The sequence below is a fragment of the Oryx dammah genome, unplaced genomic scaffold, assembly GCF_014754425.2.
Source record: "Oryx dammah isolate SB20612 unplaced genomic scaffold, SCBI_Odam_1.1 HiC_scaffold_10, whole genome shotgun sequence".
Taxonomy (NCBI): Eukaryota; Metazoa; Chordata; class Mammalia; order Artiodactyla; family Bovidae; genus Oryx; species Oryx dammah.
The window spans coordinates 5,804,570-5,831,539 of NW_024070194.1; the positions used below are offsets into that span (position 1 = coordinate 5,804,570).

At 47.9% G+C, this 26,970-nt stretch overlaps 1 protein-coding gene across 3 annotated transcripts in view; it reads left to right on the forward strand.

The window, feature by feature from the left end:
• PTGIS (prostaglandin I2 synthase) overlaps nucleotides 1–17,124 on the forward strand; it is a 67,207-nt gene extending 50,083 nt beyond the window's left edge. For all 3 annotated transcript variants that reach the window (XM_040248173.1, XM_040248174.1, XM_040248172.1), the window contains 4 exons: nucleotides 8,478–8,646; nucleotides 9,596–9,777; nucleotides 11,050–11,201; nucleotides 13,800–17,124. In XM_040248173.1, coding sequence (XP_040104107.1) covers nucleotides 8,478–8,646; nucleotides 9,596–9,777; nucleotides 11,050–11,201; nucleotides 13,800–13,944 — 648 coding nt within the window. In that variant the 3' untranslated portion in view covers nucleotides 13,945–17,124. The remainder of the gene's footprint in view (nucleotides 1–8,477; nucleotides 8,647–9,595; nucleotides 9,778–11,049; nucleotides 11,202–13,799) is intronic.
• The last annotated feature ends 9,846 nt before the right edge of the window (nucleotides 17,125–26,970 follow it).

The window sequence follows — 26,970 nt, forward strand, 5'->3', positions numbered from 1 at the left end:
AGCCGAGTGAGGGCACTGCAACTCCAGGCCTGGCCCCAGTCCAGAGCCCCTCCTTCTCTCGGCCCCACCTCGGCAGTGATGGGCGGTTGCACAGGCTGACGTTTCTGGGTAATTCCTCTCCCATCGACTTACGACTTATTTTTAGTTTTCTCTCAGAACGGTAAAATGTCCTTGCAGGCAGAGGCTGGCAAGGGATGGAGTGGGTTTAGTAAGCAGCTGGGGCCCCATCAGTGTCTAATAACATGTTTATGGGCAGTGACTTGGAGCTCCAAACTGTCCCCAGAATCCCTTATGGAAATGGCCTTTGTCAGCGGAACTGGATACTGGCCTGGGGGCTTGAGTGGCAGCAAGTCTGGGGAACAGCCTTTGGCCACGCCAGGAGAACTGGGAAGGAGTTGGGGTCCGGATGTCCTCTCGGGTTGAGTTGTTGGCAGTGTCCACCATTCAGGCCAGTAGAAGACCCTTCTAGATCTTGAGTCTTGAGAGCAGGGCCAAGAGGTTGAGTAGCTCAGCAGTTTGGGGCACAGGCTCTGTGACCAACCTCCCTGAACTTGGATCCTACATCTCTGCCACTTCCTGGAAAGTCAGATCCTTAACTTCTTGGTGCCTCGGTTTAGAGTGAAAGTGAAGTCGCTCAGTCGTGTCCGACTCTTTGTGATCCCATGGACTGTAGCTCACCAGGCTCCTCCGTCCATGGAATTTTCCAGGCAAGAGTACTGGAGTAGGTTGCCATTTCCTTCTCCAGGGGATCTTCCTGACCCAGGGATTGAACCCGGGCTCCTGCATTGCAGGCAGACGCTTTATTGTCTGAGCCACCAGGGAAGCTCGTTTTACTCCTCTGTAAAACAGAGACAGCACGACCTTCCTCAAGGTGTTGTGGGGAGGGTGAAAGGAAGTGATCCAGGTAAAGTCCTGTAACTGTGCCTAGCTGATAACCAGAGCTTAATAACCCTATTCAAGGGACTTCCCTGGTGGTCCAGTGGCTGAACTCAGTATTCTCAGTGCTGGGGGCCCAAGTTCAATCCCTGGTCAGGAAACTAGATCCCATGTGCTGCAACCAGGGGTTTCTTACTGCAACTCGAAGATCCCACGTGCCAGAACTAAATATCCTGCATGCTGGAGTGAAGACCTGGTGCAGCCAAATAAATAGATAGATAGATAGATACAATTTTTAAAAAGCCATTTAAAAAATTCAAGAAGTATTTAGTGTGCCACCCATGTGCCAGGCATCATTCTAGATGGTGGGAATAGAGCAGTGAGCAGAACCAAGATCCCTGCCCTTTAGGAGCTGACATTCTGGTGAGAGAAGACAGTGGATAACTTTGTAAGATGTATTGCAGATAATGAGTTATATGGATAAGGCAGAGAAAGGGAGTGAAGAGGGGATGCTTTTCTGAGTGGTCAAGGAAAGCCTCACCAGGAAGGCGGCATCTGAGCAGAAACTCAAAGGCAGCGGAGACGTGAGCCATGTAGATGTCTAGGATGGGGAGGGAAGCCAGTGAGTGCAAAGGCCCTGAGGCGGGGACAAGGGTGACACGGCAGGGAGGTGGCAGATGCCAGACCAGGGAGGGCCCTGCAGGCCACGGAGAGGACCTCCGGATTTTCCTCTGAAATGGGAACCCTTTCAAAGCTCTGAGCAGAGGAGAGATGTGGCCTGCCTTCTGCTTCAGGGGGTTATTCTGGCTACGTTGCTGAGAACAGACTGTAGTAGGTGGGGAGTGGCAGCAGGGAGACCAGAGAGGAGGTCTACAGACGCTCGGCCAACGGGAAATCACCATCGTGGAGGTGCTGCACCAAGAGGATGAAAAGCAAAAGCGGTGTTTCAGGTCAGACAGACTCGGGTGGAATCCCAGCTGTGCGACCTTGAACAGGTCACTTCAATATCACCATCTGAAAAGAGGAGGTCAGGGTAATAAGAATAATAGCTGTGCACAGAACTGGGTTTTCCCCCTTCGGTAGTTTGATTTTGAGATAATTTTAGGTTATAGGAGAGTCACAAAGATAGTACAGAGAGTTCCCAAATACCCTTCACCCAGCTGCCCCCAGTGTTAACCTCTCACAGAACCACAGCGCATGCGGGGAAACTAAGCCGTCAGCACTGCTGCCTAGTCATTGAAAGTCGGTACTTTGTTCAGATCTCCCCAGTTTTCCCACTCATGTCGCTTTTCTCTTCCAGGGTCCAGTCCAGGACCAGCTTTGCACATATTCTTTCATTCCCTTAGAAAAAAATTTTAATCCTCCCGAAAATGAAATGTTATCTGTGATCTCCCCCACCCCTCAGTTCTGGGCTCTCTTGAGCCTCAGATGGACTTGCCCCGAGGGCGGCAGGAAAGGCCACCAGCAGCTCCTGGCAGTCACTCCTCCCGGCAGCGGAGGGCTTCTTTCTAGAATTCTAGCGCAGATCCTAAGTCTGGTACCCACTGGTCCAGCCCAGGTCACCCGTCCCCTCTGAGTCCATCACTGACTGACTGACTGGACCAGGCCAGCTCCTATGACCACACTGAGGTCTGGAGGGGGTTTGTTCAGCCCCAGACAGTCCACATAGACTTCGAGTGAAGTGGAGGCAGTTCTCCGAAGGAAAATGGGCTGAGGAGCGATGCGGGGCAGGCAGGGCTGCAGGCCAACCCCGCTCCTGTTGACGGACAGTGCGGTGAGGAGGCCACAAGGTGGCGCACGTGAGTCACCGCGCACCGGGTCTGGCCCCCAGGGAGCGCCCCCTGGAGGTCAGCTCCCGGGTGACGTTCACAGAAAAGGTAGAAGAGAGCTCGGATGCTGTTCTGGATGCTGTTTTCTGGATGCTGCTGGGAGGTGGACTTTGCTGTGGGCAGGAATGAGATGAGACCAGAAGCGTCCTCCTGGGTGAGCTGAGGCAAAGCGCCAGGGGAGAACACTCAACGTCCAGGGTAGTGGTCTCAAGGTTGTGTGATCAGACCCGCGCACACTCACACCTCTGTGCAGCTGGGTAGAAGGCAGTCTTTGTCACCTCGCTGACTCTCCACAGCTTCCTCCTGAAAGCAGAGTTGACTGAGCACCCTCCTTTCCCAGTTCTGTGTTGTAATTAATGAGCAGTGGCCCCCATCTGACCATCTGGACAAGATAACAGGGCCTTGGCACTGAGTTAACCCAGAGCTGAATTATTTATCGCCTGTATTCCACCGGCTGTTCAAGTGATGGACAGCAAGTGACCTGGCTTGTCTCAGCTGGACCTGAGGTGCTGGAGGAAACCTCAGAGAGAGTCCAGGGCCCCCATGGGTTCTCAGCCTGAGGGAGGGGCTGGTGAGAGGGAGAGACCATTTCTGAGCTCAGCCTGAGGAGGGAATCCTTTATACTCCTGTAGCCACCCCAGGAGTGAGTGTGTTTTTACTCCCATTTTACCAAGAGGGAGGTTCTGAAACCCAGAGAGGGGAGGGGCTTGTACAGAGTCACAGGAAGTGGGCAGCCGGGATTTGCACAATTCTGCCTGGACTTGGTCCTGGTCCAGGGCTCTCCCAGCCCACTTCCAGGCTTCCTTGGAGGTCCCCAGCCCAAAGGGACACAAATAATTTATTCAACAAATATCATTGAGCCCCTACTATATGCTGGGCAGTGGGCAGGACTTGGTTGTGCTTAGATTTCCTTTTCAGTTAAAGGTGGGGTGATACCGGTGCCTACTGGACGAGGGAACCTGGCACCTCTGAATTCACGAGAAATTCAAGAGAAAGAAAATCCATCCCGCTGTCACTGATGCCCCTCCCAGCTTCTGTCCTAGAGGCAACCTCAGCTGCCAGGTTCTAGAGTCTTTCCAGAGCTGGTCTGTGCTCTTCATATGTATATGTCCCTCTTTAAATACACACAAGTGGTAGCACACTGAGCCCCACCCTGCAGCTTGCTTCGGTGCATCTTGGCTCTAGTCACACATTTGAATGCACAGTCAGTTCCTTTCTAACCACTTCCGGTATCATCATGCTATGGATGGACCAGGGTGACCTCACTGATCTCCTGTTGCTAGATATTGAGGTTGCTCCCAGTCTTTTGCTGTTACATCAGCACTGTGATAAATATCCTTGTGCAAATGTCCTTTTGTCCACGTGCAGTTGTGTCTGTAATAGAATTGCTGGGTAAACATGACGTTTGATGACTACTTAATATTCCATTATGAAGATTGGATAGGAGAGTCATTTATGGTAGATGAAAATCTTCCTCCGAATCAAGGTTAATTTGTATTCCAGCCATGTCTGGAGTTCATTTAAGGGTACCCCATACATATTTAGCCACATGCTGAATACCTGAGTGTTACTCAGCCAAGGATGCAGTCTTGGAGCAAGACGTTTTTATCCATTTTCCTAATTACCTAACTCCTGAGAAGTTTTACATAATTTTTGTTCGGGAAACAAATAGCTTTCACAGTCACCATTGGTTATTGCTGCTTTGCTATATCCACATATGATACTCAAATATTTGAAAGCAAACATTCAGATATTGTACCAGTTCCCTATTGTTGCATGACAACTGACCACAAAAACTCAGTGGCATGCCCTGATGAGTGTTTATTTAACTCACCAGTCTGTGGGGCTGCTAGGAGTCAGCTGGTCTAGACTGGGCTCAACTGGATAGCTCAGCTCTGCTCCGTGTTTCTTGGCCTCCTCTTGGGATCAGGTAGCTCGCCAGGCAAGTGGAAATGCACAAGGTCTCTTAATGCCTGTGTTCAGTCAGTTCTACCTCATTCTGTTGGCCAAAACACATCACATGGCTAAGCCCGAATCCACGGGGCCAGGAAGTGCATCCTACCCCTTTAATGGGAGGAAGTACAGAGTCACATGGTAAGAGGCATGGATGTACGGAAGCATGGCGAATTGGGGCTAAGGATGCATCCATCCTCAGATTTAACAATGATCTTTGTTTTTAAAATCTTTTCTTAAATTTATTACAATATTGCTTCTGTTTTATGTTTTGGCCTTTGCTGGCAAGGCATGTAGAATCTTAGCTTCCTGACCAGGGATCAAACCCATTGGAAGGTGGAATCTTAACTGCTGGCCTGCCAGGGAAGTCCCAACAGAAATCATAATTGATACACTGTGTTCTTATTACCAACATTTTCACTGATTCCGTTCCTTTCAGTTCAGTCGCTCAGTCGTGCCCGACTCTTTGCGACCCCACGGACTGCAGCAAGCCAGGCTGCCCTGTCCATCACCAACTCCCGGACCTTGCTCAAACTCATGTCCATCAAGTCAGCGATGCCATCCAATCATCTCATTTTCTGTTGTCCCCTTCTCCTGCCTTCAGTCTTTCCCAGCATCAGGGTCTTTTCCAGCAAGTCCCTTCTTCACATCAGGTGGCCAAAGTATTGGAGTTTCAGCTTCAGCATCAGTCCTTCCAATGAATATTCAGGACTGATTTCCTTTAGGATGGACTGCTTGGATCTCCTTGCAGTCCAAGGGATTCTCAAGAGTCTTCTCCAACACCATAGTTCAAAAGCATCAGTTCTTTGGTGCTTCAGTTCAGTTCAGTTCAGTCAATCAGTCGTGTCCGACTCTTTGCGACTCCATGAATCGCAGCACGCCAGGCATCCCTGTTCATTACCATCTCCCGGAGTTCACTCAGACTCATGTCCATCAAGTCCGTGATGCCATCCAGCCATCTCATCCTCTGTCGTCCCCTTCTCCTCCTGCCCCCAATCCCTCCCAGCATCAGAGTCTTTTCCAATGAGTCAACTCTTCGCATGAGGTGGCCAAAGAGCTGGAGTTTCAGCTTCAGCATCATTCCTTCCAAAGAAATCCCAGGGTTGATCTCCTTCAGAATGGACTGGTTGGATCTCCTTGCAGTCCAAGGGACTCTCAAGAGTCTTCTCCAACACCACAGTTCAAAAGCATCAATTCTTCGGTGCTCAGCCTTCTTCACAGTCCAACTCTCACATCCATACATGACCACAGGAAAAACCATAGCCTTGACTAGACGGACCTTAGTCGGCAAAGTAGTGTCTCTGCTTTTGAATATGCTATCTAGGTTGGTCATAGCTTTTCTTCCAAGGAGTAAGTGTCTTTTAATTTCATGGCTGCAGTCACCATCTGCAGTGATTTTGGAGCCCCCCAAAATAAAGTCTGACACTGTTTCCACTGTTTCCCCAGCTATTTCCCATGAAATGATGGGACCGGATGCCATGATCTTCGTTTTCTGAATGTTGAGCTTTAAGCCAACTTTTTCGCTCTCCTCTTTCACTTTCATCAAGAGGCTTTTTAGCTCCTCTTCACTTTCTGCCATAAGGGTGGCGTCATCTGCATATCTGAGGTTATTGATATTTCTCCCAGCAATCTTGATTCCAGCTTGTGTTTCTTCCAGTCCAGTGTTTCTCATGATGTACTCTGCATAGAAGTTAAATAAGCAGGGTGACAATATACAGCCTTGACATACTCCTTTTCCTATTTGGAACCAGTCTGTTGTTCCATGTCCAGTTCTAACGTTGCCTCCTGACCTGCATACAGATTTCTCAAGAGGCAGGTCAGGTGGTCTGGTATTCCCATCTCCTTCAGAATTTTCCACAGTTTATTGTGATCCACACAGTCAAAGGCTTTGGCATAGTCAATAAAGCAGAAATAGATGTTTTTCTGGAACTCTCTTGCTTTTTCCATGATCCAGCGGATGTTGGCAATTTGATCTCTGGTTCCTCTGCCTTTTTTAAAACCAGCTTGAACATCAGGGAGTTCACGGTTCACCTATTGCTGAAGCCTGGCTTGGAGAATTTTGAGCATTACTTTACTAGCATGTGAGAGGAGTGCAATTGTGCGGTAGTTTGAGCATTCTTTGGCATTGCCTTTCTTTGGGATTGGAATGAAAACTGACCTTTTCCAGTCCTGTGGCCACTGCTGAGTTTTCCAAATTTGCTGGCATATTGAGTGCAGCACTTTCACAGCATCATCTTTTAGGATTTGAAACAGCTCAACTGGAATTCCATCACCTCCACTAGCTTTGTTTGCAGTGATGCTTTCTAAGGCCCACTTGACTTCACATTCCAAGATGTCTGGCTCTAGATTAGTGATCACATCATCATGATTATCTGGGTCGTGAAGATCTTTTTTGTACAGTTCTTCTGTGTATTCTTGCCACCTCTTCTTAATATCTTCTGCTTGTTAGGTCCATACCATTTCTGTCCTTTATCGAGCCCATCTTTGCATGAAATGTTCCCTTGGTATCTCTAATTTTCTTGAAGAGATCTCTAGTCTTTCCCATTCTGTTGTTTTCCTCTATTTCTTTGCATTGATCGCTGAGGAAGGCTTTCTTATCTCTCCTTGCTATTCTTTGGAACTCTGCATTCAGATGCTTATATCTTTGCTTTTCTCCTTTACTTTTCGCCTCTCTTCTTTTCACAGCTATTTGTAAGGCCTCCCCAGGCAGCCATTTTGCTTTTTTGCATTTCTTTTCCATGGGGATGGTCTTGATCCCTGTCTCCTGTACAATTTCACGAACCTCATTCCATAGTTCATCAGGCACTCTATCTATCAGATCTAGGCCCTTAAATCTATTTCTCACTTCCACTGTATAATCATAAGGGATTTGATTTAGGTGCTTAGCTTTCTTTATAGTCCAACTCTCACATCCATACATGACTACTGGAAAAACCATAGCTTGGACTAGATGGACTTTTGTCAGCAAAGTTACGTTTCTGCTTTTTGAGATGCTGTCTACGTTGGTCATAGCTTTTCTTCCAGGGAGCAAGCATCTTTTAATTTCATGGCTGCAGTCACCATCTGCAGTGATTTTGGAGCCCCCCAAAATAAAGTCTGTCACTGTTTCCATTGTTTCCCTATTTGCCATGAAGTGATAAGACTGGATTCCATGATCTTAGTTTTTTGAAAGTTGAGTTTTAAGCGATTTTTTCACTCCCTTCGTTCACTTTCATCAAGAGGCGCTTTAGTTCTTCTTCCCTTTCTGCCATAATGGTGGTGTAATCTGCCTATCTGAGGTTATTGATAGTTCTCCCAGCAATCTTGATTCCCCCTTGTGTTTATCCAGTGCAAAATTTCTCATGCTGTACTCTGCATGTAAGTTAAATAAGCAGGGTGACAATATACAGCCTTGATGTACTCCCTTCTCAATTTGGAACCAGTCTGTTGTTCCATGTCCGGTTCTAACTGTTGCTTCCTGACCTGCATACAGATTTCTCACGAGGCAGGTCAGGTGGTCTGGTTAGCTATAGAGATTCACTGAAATCACTGTGAATAGTTCACTGATTAGCTCCAGAGATTACCTGTGTGACCTCAGCACAGTCATTTTGCTCAAGGTCCGGGACACCAAGAATGGCCTTGAAGTAGGCACGGGGCTATGCCAAAACCGCAGAGCATGTTTGAGCCATGTCCTGAGCTGAAGGTAGATGGGGGTCATGAGGGGGGTGGAGTGGGAACCCAGGCTTCCCAACCCCTGTACCTGGGCCAGGGCTGTGTCCATGGCACAGACCAATCAACTCTCACCCCAGCTTTGCCCTCTGGGGCTTCTTCTTATTGCAGGGGAACATGGGTCCTGCCGCCTTCTGGCTCCTGCTCTTTCTCCTCAAGAACCCTGAGGCCCTGGCCGCCGTCCGTGGAGAGCTAGAAACTGTCTTCTTGGGAGCAGAGCAGCCCATTTCACAGATGACCGGCCTCCCGCAGAAAGTTTTGGACAGCATGCCTGTACTGGGTGAGACACCCTCCAAGAGAGCCCTAAAGACCTGGGCGTCATGGGCAACCCCCCAAGCCCTTCCTCCCCATCATGGGTTCCCATCAGTTCCTCTGACCTAAGGCCCCTGCCCTGGGCCTTCTATCTTCACAGACCTGGTGTCTTCACTACCTGAGTCTCATGGTCTAGTGGGAGGGTTTTGGTTGCAGATGGCAGAAAACCTAACTTAAAGGGGCTGAAGCAGTAAAGAGATTTCATTGGGGGCAGGTAACTAAAAAGTCTAGAGGGACTAGCTCCAGGCCCAGGTAGATCCAGGTGGTTTAACGACACCCTCGGGTCTCAGTCTCTCTCCGTCCTCAGCTCCATTTTCCGCTCCAGTCTCGAGCTGGCAAGACGGCCACCAGTGGCGCCGGGTTGCCTGCCCGGGGAGGGTGTGCGTCCTTGCCACGTTCCTAGCCAGAGTCCCAGGAATGGCTTTCATTGGCTCTTTTCAGGTCATGTGCCCATCCGGAGCCAATCATGAGGTTCGGAGGGTTGGGCTGCTCTGATTAGCCAGTCGCAGTGCAATCCCAGGTGTTGGGTGTGGAATGCGCAGCCCAATCCCGGAGGGCGGTAACGGGGTGGTCCCCGGAAGAAAACAGGGAACTGTTTCCGGAAGGAGGCCGTCTGTTGGGCAGGCAGACATAGCCAAACCCTGCTGTCTCTCCAGCCCTCTCTGATATCGGCCTGGCTCCCACCTTCCCACGCAGCTTCTTTTAGGATCAGACCCAGAACTTCATGTCCGAGGTTTCTGCGGCAAATGCCTCTCTCTCATCACGCGGCTGGTTTTGGCCTGGCTTTGTGATGGCGGGAGAGCCATGCACCCTCTCTATCTCTGCACCTGCCTCTGTCAGATGAGGGCCAGGGGGTGGCATTTCAGTGGTGGAGGGGACGCCGCTGACCGCTCCCGCCTTGAACCTGCCCCATGCAGACAGCGTGCTGAGTGAGAGCCTCAGGCTCACCGCCGCGCCCTTCATCACCCGCGAAGTCGTGGCCGACCTGGCCTTGCCCATGGCGGATGGGCGGGAATTCAGCCTGCGACGTGGGGACCGCCTCCTCCTCTTTCCCTTCCTGAGTCCCCAGAAGGACCCGGAGATCTACACAGACCCAGAGGTAAAAGGCACACCAGGGGTCGTGGGAGGAAATGAATGAGTGGATTCACGTTCAGTGGCAGCCCGTTGGGCTCTTTATTTGCCGTGAATCCTGACCCAGATTACTGTCACCTCTGTGTGTCTATTTCCTCACCTATGAAATGGACCTCGTAATAGCATCTACTGCCATAGGGTTGTCAGGAAGATTACATGTGATTATGTTAAGAAAGATCTTCACAGCACCTGGTACACACTAAGCACCTTGCAAGAGCCAGCTGAGCAATTTTTCCTATTTTTAGCATCTTATAACGTTAGCTTCTCAACGCTCTTCCATCTCCCTAGATTTCGAAATGTGGCAAACTTTCACGATTTCTAACAGTTGGGGATGTTTACTGTGTGCCGTGTTCTGTACTATACATGCATGCACCCACCACCTATCCATCCATCCATCCCTCCATCCCTGCATCCATTCATCCCTGCATCCATCCATCCCTGCATGCATCCATCCACCATCCATCCCTGCATCCATCCATCCATGCATGCATCCATCCACCATCCATCCATGCATGCATCCATCCATGTATACATCCATCCACCATCCATCCATGCATGCATCCATCCACCATCCATCCATCCATGCAGCAATCATCAACTCACTCTCCCATCTGTCTGTCCACTGGTCCAGTCACCTATCCTTCCACCTACTCTGTCCAAAAAGCCTCGTGCTCAAATACACTCTTTACGTTACCACTCTACAATGTAACCAGAGGAAACTGGCATTCTCTTTTGTAAAAAATCATTTTAATTTCATTTATTTTAAATTGTTTTATGTTTAAAATGATATATACTTTAAGACAGAAATATAGACATACATATATTCACAAATAAAAATCTGTCTTCATTCCCCTTCCTCTCCAGTTCCTCAGGGTTCCCTAACTGTGGTTGGGAGCATGTCCTTTAGATATTTATGTCTTTTTATAGACACACAACATTCTCACACTCATGTGAATAAGTATGTGTTTGTATAGTGACAGAATCACACAATATTCTGACACTTTGTTTTTTCACCCAACAACGAGTCTTGAAAGTTCTTTCCAATGTCAGCACACACAGACTAAGCTCAGCCTTATCATTAGCTGCCACCATTTTTAGCCAGTCCCCATCAGTTGAGCTTTACATTGTGTCCACTGTTTCTTTCTTATAAACAAGACTGTGATAAACATCTTCAGACATTTTTCTCCATACATCCCTGTTTTGGGGATGGAGTTAGAAAGGGACCTTCTTCCTGTTTCAGGTATTTAAATACAACCGATTCCTGAACCCTGATGGGTCAGAGAAGAAAGACTTTTACAAAGATGGAAAGCGACTGAAGAACTACAGCCTGCCGTGGGGAGCAGGGCATAATCAGTGCCTGGGGAGGGGTTACGCCGTCAACAGCATCAAGCAGTGAGTACCGGGCACGTGGAGCCACGGGCCCCGTGCGCTTTGGCCCTCAGATAACAAACCAGGGGTATGACATCCGCCTGTCCTTCTGTTTAGCTGGGTAACCTCTGCCTCTGTTCCCGCAACTGTAAAATAGGGGTACTGATCATCTTACATCCCAAAGGTGTCAGGATGAGTAAATGGGACCTTTCTGGGTACTTCAGCCACTGCCTGGCTCATTGTAGGCTTTTAATACAAGTTATGATTGTAATTACTACTATTACAACTTTTATGTGCAGGCATTATGCTAGTGAATGGGCACATTCCATTAACCTTTGGCCTCAGTTTTTGCAGCAGTAAATGGAGATCATTCACAGTTGGTTCCACTCTAAAACTTCCAGTGCATTCTTGAAAATCCCTGCGCTGTGAGAAACCACACAATAAAAACCACAGGGCTGTGGTGGAGATAGGGCCGGGGCCCAGCACTCAGAAACTTCATCAATGTCGCAGAAAGAGAACGCACCCTGGAAAATACGGTAGCACAAGTTTATTGTTGTTGTTCAGTCGCTCAGTCGTGTGACTCTTTGCGACCCCGTGGACTGCAGCACGCCAGGCCTCCCCCTGTCCATCACCAACTCCTGGAACCTACTCAGACTCATGTCCAGCGTGTTGGTGATGCCATCCAGCCATCTCATCCTCTGCCGTCCTCTTCTCCTCCTGCCTTCAATCTTTCCCAACATCAGGGTCTTTTCCAAGTGAGTCAGTTCTTCACATCAGGTGGCCAAAGTATTAGAGTTTCAGCTTCAGCATCAGTCTTCCAATGAATATTCAGGGTTGATTTTCTTTAGGATTTACTTTAGGGCCCTACCACAGGTTTACACATGTTAAATGGAATAAATAGAAACACCTAAGTGGTACAATAAATACGGTGCTTTACTTTGGCAGTGACCTCACGTTTGCCATGGAAGTGGGCATTGGATGGAGCGTTGAGTCACACTAAAGCCTGGGAGGGGGTTGGATGCCTGATGGGAATGGTGTGACTCACCACCCACCTGGTGTACTGAGGTAGCTAGGGGACAGAGTTTAGGTGTGTGCATTTTGTGAATTCCTGCTCAGCTTCATTCAGCTGGGTGCAGTTTTTCATTCTCTTAGTGTTTCTTGCAGACGAAGTGACCACAGGCAGACGTGAAATTTGTGTTATGCTTCGTTTGCACCCTGATGGGTAAATCCCACTGGCACAAATTCTCGTGTTCAAAACAAGTGTTACAGCAGAACTGACTGTAGTTCCTACTCCAGGAAGTTTTTGGACAGATGAAAGAGATAACGGATACGAAATGCTTAGCAAAGTGTCTGGCACACAGAGTCCAATAAGTTAGCTAATCTGTTATTTTTGTCTCAGTTCATCGTCATGATAACTGACTCCACAGGTCAAAGCATTCCTCACGGTCAGGCACCTGGTGAATGAAGGTGCCAGGCTCCAAATCTGGGTGTGGGTACAGACCCCCCAACACACTGGTATAAACTCATCCTCTACCACCCTGCAGCTTCAGAGCTGGAAGGAACACAGCCCACCCCTTTGACCCTCTTTGACGGGGAAACTGAGGCCCAGGGTGGGGAAGAAACCCGACAGAAGTCACATGCCCTTAAGAGGCAGAGCCCGAGTCTGCACCCAGCTCCCTTGCCCAGACCGCTGACTTTGCTCTGTCCTCATCTTCCCTCTTTTGCACTCGTCTAGTCAGATGAAAGGGTCTTCCCTGCTGTGTGTTGTGCCAGCATTGGGCACCTGGGTGGCAGTGGGGGCGGGGTGATGGTAGGGCCCAGAGGAATAGAGGATCAGGCTGAGCTTAACTAACACAGGCAGAGGTACAATCCGGCTGGTGGAACCAGTTCACACTGCAGGGGGTTGGGCTGCCACCCCTTTTACGGGCCCACCGATGGCATCATCACACGGTTCGTGTACTTGTCAGGACAGCGTCCAGGCGATGGCTGTGCCTAGTGTGCGTCCTGCTCTCCCAGCGTGCCCACGGCTGTCTGGAGGAGGGGTGCCCACTTCTGATCTCACGAAGGCAGCTGTGGTTTAGCAGCAGCCCAGACCAGGGTAGACAGTTGGGGTTCCAGGAGTTTGCTGGGGCCTGGTCTGAGGATGGTGGGAAGAATCAGGAAGGGTCAGTGTCCGTATTAACCAGGAGAAGCTCAGTTTTGCTGCTGTGGCAAATGACACCCAAGTCGACCCCCAAGCTTGTACAGGTTTGGTTCCCACTCATCCAGTGTCAGCTGTGGGTTTGGGGGTTTGCTCTTCCCCTCCATGCAGGGACTCGGGCCAGATTCTTCCCGTCTTCCAACCCCATCATCTCCACATGAAGCCCAGGCAGCCAGGAGAGCCGGAGAGCAGGCACTGGCTCTGAAATGCTTTGGTTGGAATTGACACACGTCATGCCTGCCCACAGCCTGTCAGCCAGGACTCAGAAGCGTGTGGCCTTTGTGCTCTGCTTGCTTACCCTCCTTTCCCAGTTTTCCCAGAGTGAGACCTGGGGTCAGACCAGGAGGAAGCCCTTGTTTTCCTGCCTGACTTTGAACGGAAGTCTTTCCCTCTTCATGCCTCTGACACTGCCTCTTCTCCAGATTCGTGTTCCTTGTGCTGACGCAGTTTGACCTGGAGCTGATCACCCCGGACGTGGACATCCCCGAGTTTGACCTCAGCAGGTACGGCTTCGGGCTGATGCAGCCGGAACACGATGTGCCCGTCCGCTACCGCATCCGGCCGTGAGCTCCACACGCCCAGCCTACCCCATCACCCAACTTCCTGTGCCTGCATTCAGCCCGGGTGCCGGGCTTTGAACATCCAATGGTTCCAGCATTACCCCTTCCCTGCTGTTTTTCAGAAGACTGTGCCTGGGGGTGGTGGAGGCGGGTGGGGGAGAAGGAGAGTGAAGAAAAGACACCAAAAGCTGCACAGATCATCTGCGGCAAAGTTCCAACATGAGACTCTCTCTGCTCCCAGCTCCTCCCACCGTTATGAAATCCGCTAAAGCTACGGGTGCCTGTGCTCAGTCACTCAGTCGTGTCTGATTCTTTGTGGCCCCATGGACTGTAGTTTGCCAGGCTCCTCTGTCCACGGAAATGTTCCAGGCAAGAATACTGAAGTGGGTTGCCATTTCCTGCTCCAAGGGATCTTCCCAACCTAGGGATCGAACATGCATCTCTTGGATCGCTAGCATTGGCAAGTGGATTCTTTATATTATGCCACCTAAAGCTGCAGCAGACAGGGCAAACTAAGAGACCTCCTAACTGCTCTGTCCCCAACCCCTAAGGGATTGCCATCCAATGCCCTGGGTGTGGTCCAGGTCATAATGAGTCAAAGCAGACGCTGGCCATAAAAAGGCCATTCAGGGCCTAGCAGTACATCTGTTGATATAAACTGTCCCTGAACTGTTATTAAACTACCTAAAGCCAAAGAGTATCTTAGCATATCCACTTTCCTGGGTGTCCCCTTCACTGGACACCTCCTCCATCTCTCCGTTTACACCGATCCTTGAGAAAACGCAGGAGGGTTTCCTGAGGCTGGGGCTTCCACAGGCTGGGGGTGGCCTCTGGATGCAGGGCTCTGAGGAGCAGGCTTCTCAGCATTAAGAGTTCCGGGCTCCACATGGGATGGGCTCTCCCAGCGCTGGGACTCAGGCAGGGAATTAGCAGGACACAGCCCAGACTGGGTGGCCCCTGTGAAAGCAAGCAGCCAGAACTCCTGGGGCTGGTGGAGCCAAACAAGAGGAGACCTTGGTTTCCTCCATTCTAGCTCAGGAGCTCCAGCTCTGGGCCCCATCTAGACTGCAGGCCTGTTTCATTTGGCCCACATTTATAGAAAATACGGTAATGTCACTTTGTCATCTTTGGAAGAGTTGATTGAAAATGTCCAACTTCTCTTGAAGGCTTGAAAGATCTGTCCATACTGGGCCTGTGTTCCCAAAGGCCACCGTTAGCCAGAGCCGAGTAGCAGCTGTCTCCCTTATCTGGAGCCCATGTGCTCTGGCTGTTCTACTTCTGCTTTTCCATCCACAGTACCTCCTGTCCCCTGAAGGCACCGGTTTGAGAACCCTGTTCCTACTTTTGGAGGTGGTATTGTAGGAGGTGTAGGGTCCTGCTGATGGATTGTCTCTCAGACCAACGGTCCTTCCTATCCTGGGTGTGCCACCCTTTGATCAAACAGATCAGTGACGACAACTTGCCTTTGCATTTAGGGAGAAAAAAAAAAAAACAGATCAAAGAGAAAAATTACCTGGAAGCCGTTATTAGGATGATAAGTATTCTTGTTAATATTAGGTCCTGCTTATTGAAGACCCTCTAAATGCCTGTGACAGGACCAGCTTCTATTTTGACGGCATCTCTGGGAAGAGAGGATGGTTACACACTCTTTATAGATGAGGAAATGGCTTCAGAAAGGTGAAGTGACTTGCACAGCTTACAAGCTGATAGAATTTCACAAACAGACTTAGTCTCCCAGCAGCAAATGCTAGATGGGCAGCTCTGCTCCTTGAGCTCAGAGGGGTAGTGAAGGGGCAGTTCTGTTTGGCATCAGACAGCAGACAGAGCCAGAGGCACCCATGGGTGGATGCATCTCATGAGATGCAGACACACATACACATACATAACTAGGTTTCTTTAGCTTTCGCTGGAGGGATAAGAGAAGACCTGAAATCTCTGAATGTTCTGGGGTCTCTTATCAGAGAGGCACCAGGGCTTGGGGGCTTCCCTGGCCCCCAGCCTCCAGGCGGCCCCAGGATTCCCAGACAGTCTGTGATTGGCAGGAGGCAGGATATCCCTAGGGAAACCCATCTTCACGCCTGGGTGACCCCTGCTGCCGCCTGCTTCTTAACTCTGCAGGGAATCGGAGCTGGCAGTCTCCTGTGGGAGGAGGAGCCGGTTTCCATGGCAACCCCCGGCTGCCTTATCCTGACTTGGAAGGGAAGGAAGGAGGCCGGCAGAAATAGCTCCGGGAAGATCTCTGGCGCATGGCTTCTACCCTGATGGGCTCGGGGGGAAAAGCCCTCTGATTATCCCCTTCCACATTAGGGCTGCTTTGTCGCTGATACTAGATCTCACCCATGTTCAAAAAAGAGCCCGTTCCCTTTAAAGGGGACACCTCCTTGGAGCCACAATCATTAGGAAGAGACAATTCTCCCACCAGGCAGCCCCAGCTGGTATCGGAGATCAAGTACAGCTTGAGAGAAAGTGCTTTGAACCCACCTTTGTCTTCATCTTTTTTCTTTTTTCCTTTCTGAAAATGCCGAGGTCGGAAGTACCCGGACACTGACCTGATGGAGTGTTTCTGTACCACGTCATGATTATTATTTTGTGCTGTATTTTGTATTGTTGCTTACCAGTTTATTTCCTTTAAATGGTCTCATTTTTTAAAACTTAAATTTGTTCAAAAAGGGAGCTTCTTTCCCACTGCCGGTAACTGACAACATGTATCACTTGCTGCCAAAAATAGAAAGTGACTGTGAGAGATGAATCTGCTGGGGAGGGGGCCCTGTGCTGGTGTCACCAAGGCTCAGAGCCTGAGCTCTGTCTCTTCTGAGTTACAAAGGGAACAGACAGGTGTTGGAGTGGCATTACGACCACGCCAGCAGCGCCCTGAGACTTGGTCCTCGACAGTCACGGGGTGAAGGAGACGGGAGGAGGAGCAAGGTGCCCACCGCACAGGGGTGCATCGTGCCCAGCACGAGGGCCACCCTGGGTCATCTCCCACCGGTGCTTCCCGCCCACAGTGAGCGGGGGACATCCCACCTGCCCGTTCTCGGGGTGGAGAAACCGGCCCTGAGAGTTGAATCTTCTGGCCCAACGACATTAGTCTGGATGTTTTTTGTTGCTGTTTTTAAAGATGGTGTTTTGTGAGTAGCAGTGATTGTTCCGCCTTGCTGTTTTAATAAAGAATTCTATTTTCATATGATATTGTCGAGCAGAAATGTGCTGAAATACATCAAATCATCCTTGTTTGTGGACTGCCTCTGACTGTGAGTCAGATTGAGAGTCGACTATGTCCAGAGAGGCGAGCTTAGTGCCTGGGAAGGGAATGGAGCACCTGAGTGCCTGGCTCTGGGACACGGCCTTTCATGGACAGAATCAAGTCACACCCCCCAGCCTCTCGCCAAGTGACGTGACCGTCTCCATTTTAGAGGAGGAAGCTGAGGGTCAGAGAGTGAAGTGGCTGGCCAGGATCACGTGATTAATAAGTAGTAGACCCAGGATTCAGTCACAGGCTCCCTGCCTCCTGAGACCAGGCTCAGAATCTATCAACAATCCCCCTGAGGGCAGAGGAGGGACCAGGTGTCCATAGAGGATCTTGGGGCAGAGGATCACCACCCAAAGTAAAGCAAGCAGAGAAAGTCTCTTACAAACTTGCCACATGTTCCCTATGCTTCATGTAAATACATGCATTTGTTTTAATACTTAAAAGAAGGGGAGAGAAGTTTTTCTTTTTTTTTTGCCACACCTCGAGGCATATGGAATCTTAGTTCCCTGACCAGGCGTTGAACCTTTGCCCCTTGCAGTGAAATGCAGAGTCCTAACCACTGACCCACCAAGGAATTCCTGGGAACAAATTAATTAAATTAGCTTTGGGAAAACTTGAAAAGGGAAAATTGCTTTTTTTCCTCTCAGATCTTTGAGAAAAAATGCTGTCCTGAGGCAAATGTCATATCAGTTTCCTCATCTGTGGGGGGGCCACGGAGGCACATTTGGTGGGATTGGATTGGGCTGTGACAGACGTCTGAAAGTTACACAGCAGTACTTTACACATTAAGATGTTTATATTGAATACAGCAGACATTGCTTTCTCTCTCATACAGATACAGGAGATCAGAAGTGTGGCATCTCCACACCAGGCTCTTTTGGTCCCTCCAGCATCTGTAACCAGTGCTTTCTACCTCAGGATCCAGTATGGCTGCTTGAGCTCCTGCCATTTTGTCCACATTTCAGCCAGCAGGAAGGAGAGAGGAGCAAAGAAGAGAAAAATCTGCTTCTATCTCATTGGTCAGAGTTTAGTTGCATGACACTCCTTACTGCATAGGAGACTGGGGAATGTAGTCTTCTCTCCAGGAGACCAACATGTGCCTGAGGAGGGGAACTGTACCCCAGCTTGAGAAGTGCTGGAACTGTACCCCAGCTTGAGAAGTGCTGCGTTATGCTCTCTTGTTTACCAGTCCTGCTCTGAGCCACATGCAGGGCCGGAGGGACAACACTTGGCTTCTCTGAGCCATTGACTTTATCAGCAGTCTGCAGCTCCAGGGTTTTGACCTTTCAGATTCTGTTCCATAAAAGTTAACAGAAAGACTCCATAGTTTTACTTTGCCAGGTAAGAACATTAAGAAATGCATTTGTCATTTACTTCCATTAACAATCTGTGAATGGACATTTGAATACCCCTAACACACAAAAGTAGCTTCCATATCAGAATGAAACAGTCACTCAAGAGTTAACATTAAATAACTCCAAAGTGGAAACAACCCCAATGTCCTCCAGCTGAGGAGTGGATAAACACAATGTGGTATGTTCATACAACGGAACACTTAATTGTCAATGAAAAGAAATGATGTACTGTTCCACGGTACAACATAGATGAATCTTAAAAAACATATACCTAGCAAGAGAAGCCAGTCACAAAAAGTGCACATTGTATGACTCCATGTATGTGAAATGTCCAGAATCGGTAAGTCAGTAATGGCAGAAGGTAGGTTAGTAGTTTCCAGGGGTTAAGGAGTGAAAGTTGTGGGGAGAAGGAGAGGCTTTTTTACACCCTGATGGTAAATATCAGATCAGTTACTCCCTTGTTTAAAACCCATCAACTCCATTGCAATAAAATCCAGACACCTCCAGACAACCCTCACCTACGTGGTCTTTCTCTCCTCTCTTTTTCTCTCCCACTCCTCCTCAGTCCATTCTTGCCTTCCCATACTCTGCCCTAGTCACAGCTGCTATCTTCTATCTCCTTCAGCCCTCTAGCCTGCCCCGGGCCTTTGCACCTGCTCTCCTTTCTACCTTTTTGGCTTGATGATCACACTGACTTAAGACTCATCAGCATCATCACTGTCTCAGGCATTTCTTGAGCTGAAGTCACTGCCTTTCTTTCCCATTATTTTTTTTTTGATTCCCTATGCATTTTTATTCTCCAATTTAGTCAATTTTTCATCTTCCCTGCACTTAGAGGCTGCCTATGAAGTCGTTACCACCGATTGTGTTAGCTGTTGTAAATAAATAATCGTTGCTTGGACCGTCTGCATGGTGGGAGGTGGAAAGGACTCTACTTCTGAGCACAAACTTCCTGGGGCTCAGCCCAAGAAGGAGGACAGGGAGGATCACCATTTTCGGCACAGCACAGCAGCAGATGTTTTCTAAAGGAAGGAGGGTTTTAAAGCAACAATGAACCTTTCAGCAGAAATGATACCACCATCCTGACAATCGCCCATTTTGTTCTGGCAGAAGATTGTATTGATTTTGGGGCTTCCCTGATGGCTTAGATGGTAAAGTATCTGCCTGCAGTGTGAGGGACCCAGGTTTGATTCCTAGGTCAGGAAGATTCCCTGGGGGCAAGAACTGGCAACCCACTCCAGTATTTTTGGCTGGAGAATCCCATGGACAGAGGAGCCTGGTGGGCCAGGAGCCATGCAACCATGGGGTCACAAAGAGCTGGACGTGACTGAGCAACTAGACAGCGTGACATGATGTGATTAAAATCAGAACATGAGGATAGACTGTCATGACATGCACAATTCTTGGATACATGCTAAGATAATCAAGAGGGAAATATTTCACAGCCCACTTGTAAAAAATAGTATTCAATACGATATAAGGTTCCATGCATGCTCAGTCACTCAGTCATGTCTGACTCTTTGAGACTCCATGGAATGTATCCCACCAGGCTCCATGGAATTTTCCAGGCAAGAATACTGGAGTGAGTTGCCATTTCCTACTCCAGGGGTTCCAATTATTCATACTCTCACACTTTTACTTATTTCCTTCACAGTGAGTATCGATATTAGATTATTTTTAAATCTCTCTGTTTATGTCTCCTGTTTAAATGTGAGCTCCAGGAAGGTGGGTTGGTTTCACCACTGCTGCATTCCCAGCATGCAACCTAAGCTCAACACCTAGTCGGTGCTTGGGGAATATGTGCTAATATGTAAGTGAACAGCCTTTTTCTCAACTTGGGAGAGTTTTTCCTTTATCTAGACAGGATTCATAAAGGATTATAAGCAGGGGAGTGAATTGGTCACACTGGTCAACCCTTGTCACAGCAGGGAGGTTGGAGTCAAGGAAGTATAAAACTAGGGAAGGCAGATGAGAAAGGAGACAGAGAAGATCGGGTCAGCGTGGACAAGGGCGATGGGAAAGAGGTAGAAGAGAGATCAGTCCCCAAAAACCAGGAGGGCTGGATTTAATGAAATATTATCTTCGGAGAATCAGTTAATTAGCTCTTGATCTCTGTGGCTTTGATTTCCTCCTTTTGCTGACTTGTGCCTTTTCTATTGCATCTTGGAGTTCCCAGGCTCTTCTGTGGGGAAGAGGTATCAGTTTACCTGTAATTGCTCTGCTGGAAGGCCATGCCTCAGTCCATCCTGTATTTCATCATTGTTTGGCCACAGACCCTGGATGGAAGTCAGTGGCTCTGGCAAAGTCCAGGCCAGCAAGAAGCTCATGGACTACGTCCAGGTTTACCAATCTCCCTCTGTGAGGACCCTCTGGTGTCGTCCACATTTTCTCCCAGGGAGGGAGTTCAAGAGATCAGGCCATGGCTTAGCACAGAGCATTACCTGTAGTAAACACTTCAGAACGGTAGGTGGTAGATGGTGGGGATGTCTGAGAAAGTGCATAGATTCGTGGGTGACTAGGTGGGTAGATGCATTAATATCTGGGCTGGATGAGTGATTGGGTAGGGATGAATGAGGTAGAGGCATGGGTGAGTGGATGGTGATGAATGAGTGAATAGGTGGCTAAGTGATTGGGTATATGGATGGATGGGTGAATGACTGGACGGATGAATGGGTAGAATGACAGATGGATGGAAAGACGCTATATGGGTGGGTAGATGCATGGCTAAATGGTAGATGAGTGAATGAGTGGGTGGAAAGATGGATACTGGGTAGAATACATGGATGAAAGAAAGATGGATGAGTGAGCAAGTGAGTGCACGGATTGATGGGTAAGTAAGTAAATAAATGGGTGGCTGTATATCTGGGTAGTTTGGTGGCTGAGTATATGGGTGGACACATGGGTGGTTGGGTTGATGGGTAGGTGGTGAGCAAAAGATGAAAAGAAGAATGGGAAAATGTTTAGGTTGATCAGAAAACCGAGCACACCCGCTTTCCAGAAACCTAGGCCAGAAACTCAGGGCTTGATAAAGGTAATCAAGCTAGCATAGAACAGGCACTAGAATCAAACATCTGGTCACTCAAGGATCATCCAACAGCTAACTGCTTAATGTTAGCTGCTGTTACTGTGCTTGTTAGTATTGTTACTAATGTCGTCTTAATATGAACTTGTTAGTGCTATGTATGGCGCTAAGTACTTCATGTGGTGCTATGTATGGTGCTAAGTACTTCATGTGGTGCTATGTATGGTGCTAAGTACTTCATGTGCTTATCTCATTAGTCCCTCCCAGCAACCCTGGGAGGTAGATTCTATCATTAACCCCATTTTACTCATGATTATGATTATGATTATTTGATTTTATTATTATTATTGGGTCAAAAGAAAAACAGGCAAAAAGACCAGAATCCAAGCTACTAGAAAAATCCCTGGGGCTACTGGAATTGTATCTGGGCAAGGCCATAGCATAGAGCAGTTGTCCTGAGTGACAGCCACTCAGAGATGTCAGTTATTTCCCTTGAGCCTTTGAGTACCCCCATAACCACCCTTGGAAAACAATGATTCCTTCCTAAGGGTCCATGGGCAGAGGCGGGAGGGGATTAATTAGTTTGCTCTGTACCCAGAAGTGCCCAGAAACCTGAGTAAGACACTTAGTGGGGTTATAAATAAGTGATGCCTGGTAGTTTGGAGTCCAAGAAAAAATCTGACTCCAAACGGACATGTCTCTTGCCAGCCCAGCTTAGAGGGGGATTCACTTGTATTTACGTGGATGAATTAGGCTGACTTGACCTCACACAGCCTCAGGGAAGCTCTCAACACCTCTCAGTGGGCAGTCTGCCAAGAGGGTCTGAGCAGAAGGTAGTTTGTGACTTGGTGCTGGTACTCGGCTGCCCACTCACTGGTTGACCTGTAAAATGAGATGGTTATACTTGAACTCTCAATGCAAGTCTCCTCTGTGGAGCATTCTAAGTTTTATTACTCTTTTTGCACTGGTTCCTATAAGTACATTATAAGGAGATGGTAAACTGCTGATTAGTGGAGAGAATTGGATCAGTTGGGCTCTTTGGAACTTAAATGACATAAATCACAACTCAGTCTGGCTTAGGTAAGAAGGGATAGTTACTAGTTTCCATAAGTGGAAAATCCAGAGGCACTGCCTTCAAGCATGGCTGGACCCAGGAGCTCTATGACATTGACAGGACTCAGTATCTCAGTCTCTGGGCTCTACAGTCCCTTCCATTGGCTTCATTTCTAGATAGTCTCTCTTCTCATGATGACGGAAAAGTCTAAGAAATGAAGACCAAATGCTTTCAAATAAGGTATAGTCTTTTCATTCAGAAAATAAAATTTCTAAACTGGGCACTCTGCAGAGCCTGGGGGAACAGAGAGCAGCAAGACAGCTTCTTTGGACTTCCATGGCCTTTGTGCACAACAAGCATGATGAAGAAAGCAACATAAATGAGAAAAGTGACTTGAGTGTGGAACGTTAAGGAGCGGTAGGGACTGTAGCCAAGTAGAGAGCACATTCGGCCTAAAGGGTACAGGTGTGATTCAAGGCCAGCCACTCCTCTGTGCCAGCTGTAATTGCCATGTTACACAGGAATCTGGGCCAGTGTTAATCAGTTCCTCTAATTTTTCAAGAGAATCCAGAAATCCAAATTTTCATGTAAACTCCTCTGATGTTGACTTAAAAACAAACCAAAAACCCTGTGATGGCTACACAACCAAAGACTGCAGATAACCAGCTCATAACCTGTGTTATTTGGCATAGCGGATTGCCCAGAGGACTTGCACACTGCTTACATACTAGCCATTTCTTTTAAAAAGATATGTACAAGTGTCAGTTCAGCTGATCTGAGACTGTGAATAATCTCGGTGGGGGGGACTGCTCATGAAAGGCCTGGAGTCAGAGAAAAGGGCCATAAGAGAATTCTTTGCCAGTTTTATTGCCTATGTACCTTGCTCCCATCCTCACCAATAGGACTGAATATGTTTGGAGTCAGAGATGTACATTATTCATAGGTGTTTATATACCTTCCGATAAGAGGATTTATTTGTTCATTCAATAAATATCTACTGAGCATTTACTCTGTCCTTAGCATTTGCTGGGCACTGGGAATAATGTGGCAGACACTGTTGACTGGCTACCCAACTTTAATCTCCACTTCTTCCTTGTTAAATAAACTTCAATTTTGTAAAGGCAGTAATTGGCCTAGGCTTCTGGTGTGAATCTTATTTCCTTTGACAGTGATTGGTATGGAAGTGACCCATGAAATGGAACTTGGTAGAGACTGCTGGGGGATAAAAGCATAAAAGAAATATTTTTTGTCACATTGGCCATCTCCTTCTTTCTGCTTTTGAATATGGTTTTATGGAGGCTGATGCCTGGAGTGGTGGCAGCCATTTTGTGACTATAAGGCAACAAGCTTGGGACAAAAAGCCAATGTGTTGAATAAGGCAGAGCAAAAAATGGAAGAAGCCAAGGTCCTTAATAACATAATGAGCTGTTTAATCAATGTTCATCCCACCCTCTTCCTGAATTTTTATGTGAGATAACCAAATATCCTTATTCTTTAAAATCCTGTTAATTAAGTTTTCTGATAGTTGAGATGTGCAAGACAGACCACTTCCTGCCCTTGGGTAACCTATAGTCTATCAGATGATGAGAGCTAGCAATGAGTACATGCTTTCTATACATTCTTCATAATAATTTCCATCCTTATTTTACACAGAAAAAAATCAAGACTCAGAGAGGTTAAACTACTTGCCCAAGGTCATTCTGCAAGAAATAGCACCAGTCACCAGTCGTTCTGACTCCAAAACTCACTCTCTGAGACACTAGCCACACTTTCTTCTTGAGTAAGTTTGCACTTAATCCTTTGCACTGAGTAAACGAATAAAGAAGTAGTAGCAACATGACTTTTGCAAAAAAAGTTACAGAGCTGTTTGTACTATCTGTGCTTCTAAGATCCACTGTACACATATCTTTATCTGAATCTGGAGCCAGAGTAAGAACTCTGCAGGAATCCTGCCACCAGGAGTGATGGATCTGAATGGCATGGAATATCTAGCCTTGGGCTTGCAGAGGACTCTCCCTTGTCAGAGCTGTGTGACTGTGAAATTGCCCAGCCATTCCCACTGCCACCATCCCAGTCCAAACCACATTATCTTTGACCTGGACAATTGTGGAAGCCTCATGAGGGGTCTTCCTGCTGCTACGTTTTGTCCCCCAAATTCTGTAAAGCACACAGCAGCTAGAAGAATCACCACAAAATATATAGCAGCACATGGATCTTCTCTACTTAAAACTCTATCATGGCTTCCCATTACGTTTAAGAAAAAAGCCGAACTCATTCCTAACCTTGAGAATAAAATTCCAACAGAGATCTGCCTGGCCTGATCCCATCCACCTCTCTAACCTCTTTTCCCAAGTTCATTTCTACTTTAGGACTTTTGCTCTTTCTGTTTCCCCTGCCTGTACCTCCTTCCCTGGAACTTCACATGGTTATCTTCTCCCTGCCCTCAGGTTCTCACCTTAGATAGATCACCTCCTCCAGGAAGCCCTCCCTGCCTTATCACCCTATCTAAAGTTGCTGATGCCTCTTCCAGTCATGCTCTCTCTCACTTCCTCTCACTTATTTTTCTTCACGGCATTTCTCACTATTCAAATAATCTGGCTTATTCATTCGCTTGTTCATTAACTGTATCCCCCACCAGAATAAAAACCCGTGAGTATAGAGGCTGCCTGATTTAGTCTCACTGTATCTCCAGTGTTCAGAGTAGTTGCTGTTTAGTCATTACGTTGTGTTTGACTCTTTGTGACCCCTTGAACTGTAGTCTGCCAGGATCCTCTGTCCATGGGATTTTCCAGGCAAGAATACTGGAGTGGGTTGCCATTTCTTTCTCCAGGGGATCTTCCCTACCCAGGGATCGAACCCATGCCTCCTGCATTGGCAGGCAGATTCCTTACCACTGAGCCACCAGGGAAGCCTGTTAACCTGGCACATAACATAGTAGGTGCTCACTAATTACTGGCTGAGAGAATAAAATTTTCAGTCTAGGAAATACCTTTGCCTTCTATTAAATTGATCTAAGGTTTATCGACCTTGACACTATTGACATTCAGGGCTGCAGAATTCTTTATTGTGGGGCTCTGACCTGGGCACTGGAGGATGTTGAACCGCATCTGTGGCCTCTGCCTACAAGAGGGTGGCATCTGGGACACGGATCATGATAATGGAGACGATGAGAAATGAACCGATTAAAATATATAATAATATTATGTGCAACTATGTGGAAATGAATCTCAATTTTAGAAATGAAGGAAAGGGTCGGGGTGGTGGGGGGGACTGTGCCTTAGGGCACTGTGGCTCGTTCAGTTTTTGCTCCAGCGCAAGAGGCTCACTGCTGTGTCCGCAGCATCCATTTACTTACCAGGCAGGAGATATGTATTTGAAAGAGTAGACAAATGGGGATTTCCCTGGCAGTCAACTGGTTATGACTTTGCCTTCCAGTACAGGGAGTGCAGGTTCCATCCGCGGCCTGGGAGCTAAGATTCCATATCCCTCACGGTCGAAAAACATAGAGCTGAAGCAATACTGCAACAAATTCAATAAAGACTTCAAATGGTCCACATTTTAAAAATCTTTAAACAAAAGAAAAAAAAAGAAAAGAGCAAACATGGGGGCCCAACTGTGGCATCCTTACAGAGGCCTTGCTCACTTCTCTAGGTAAATTATTCAACATTTTTATTCATTTCTGGAGATTATTCGATCCATCCATTCTCCCCCGCTGGACAGGGAGCTCCGGGGAAGGATATATTCCTTGCTGAGCCTGGCATAGGACCCGGCACACAAGAAGCTCTCAAAACCAATTGTCCAAAGTAACATGAATGAATGAATCACCAAGGTTTATAAGCTAGCTTACCCCTCACTCTCTCTTCCCATCACCTTGCTTTATTTTTCTTCTTAGCAGTTACCACCAGCTGCCACACTGGATATTTATTTGTTGATATACTCATTGCTCACCTTCCCCCACTAGAATCTAGAATTCATTTCTAGAATTAGAGTTTAGAGCCTAGAATGGAAGCTTATGAAACCAAGGGCTATTTAAAATTGCAATTCTCCCCACTCCCTCTCCCCCCCCCCCCCCCCCCCCCCCCCCCATCCCCTATTCCCTTTCCTCTGCGCTTATCACGGTCTGACATATTCTTTGACTTTCTTGGTTTTGATCTGCTTCCAACCAGCTCCACAAGGGCTGGATGTTTGCGTTTGGTTTACAGCTGTATGTCAGACGCTTATCTCAGGACCTTGCATACAGCAGGCACTCAAGCCACACTGATGACCGGATGAAGGAAGGTGGAACTGAGAGGCAGGCAGTCGTTAGGGGCACATCCATTGCCCAAATCCCTAACCCGCCCCCAGCCTCACCA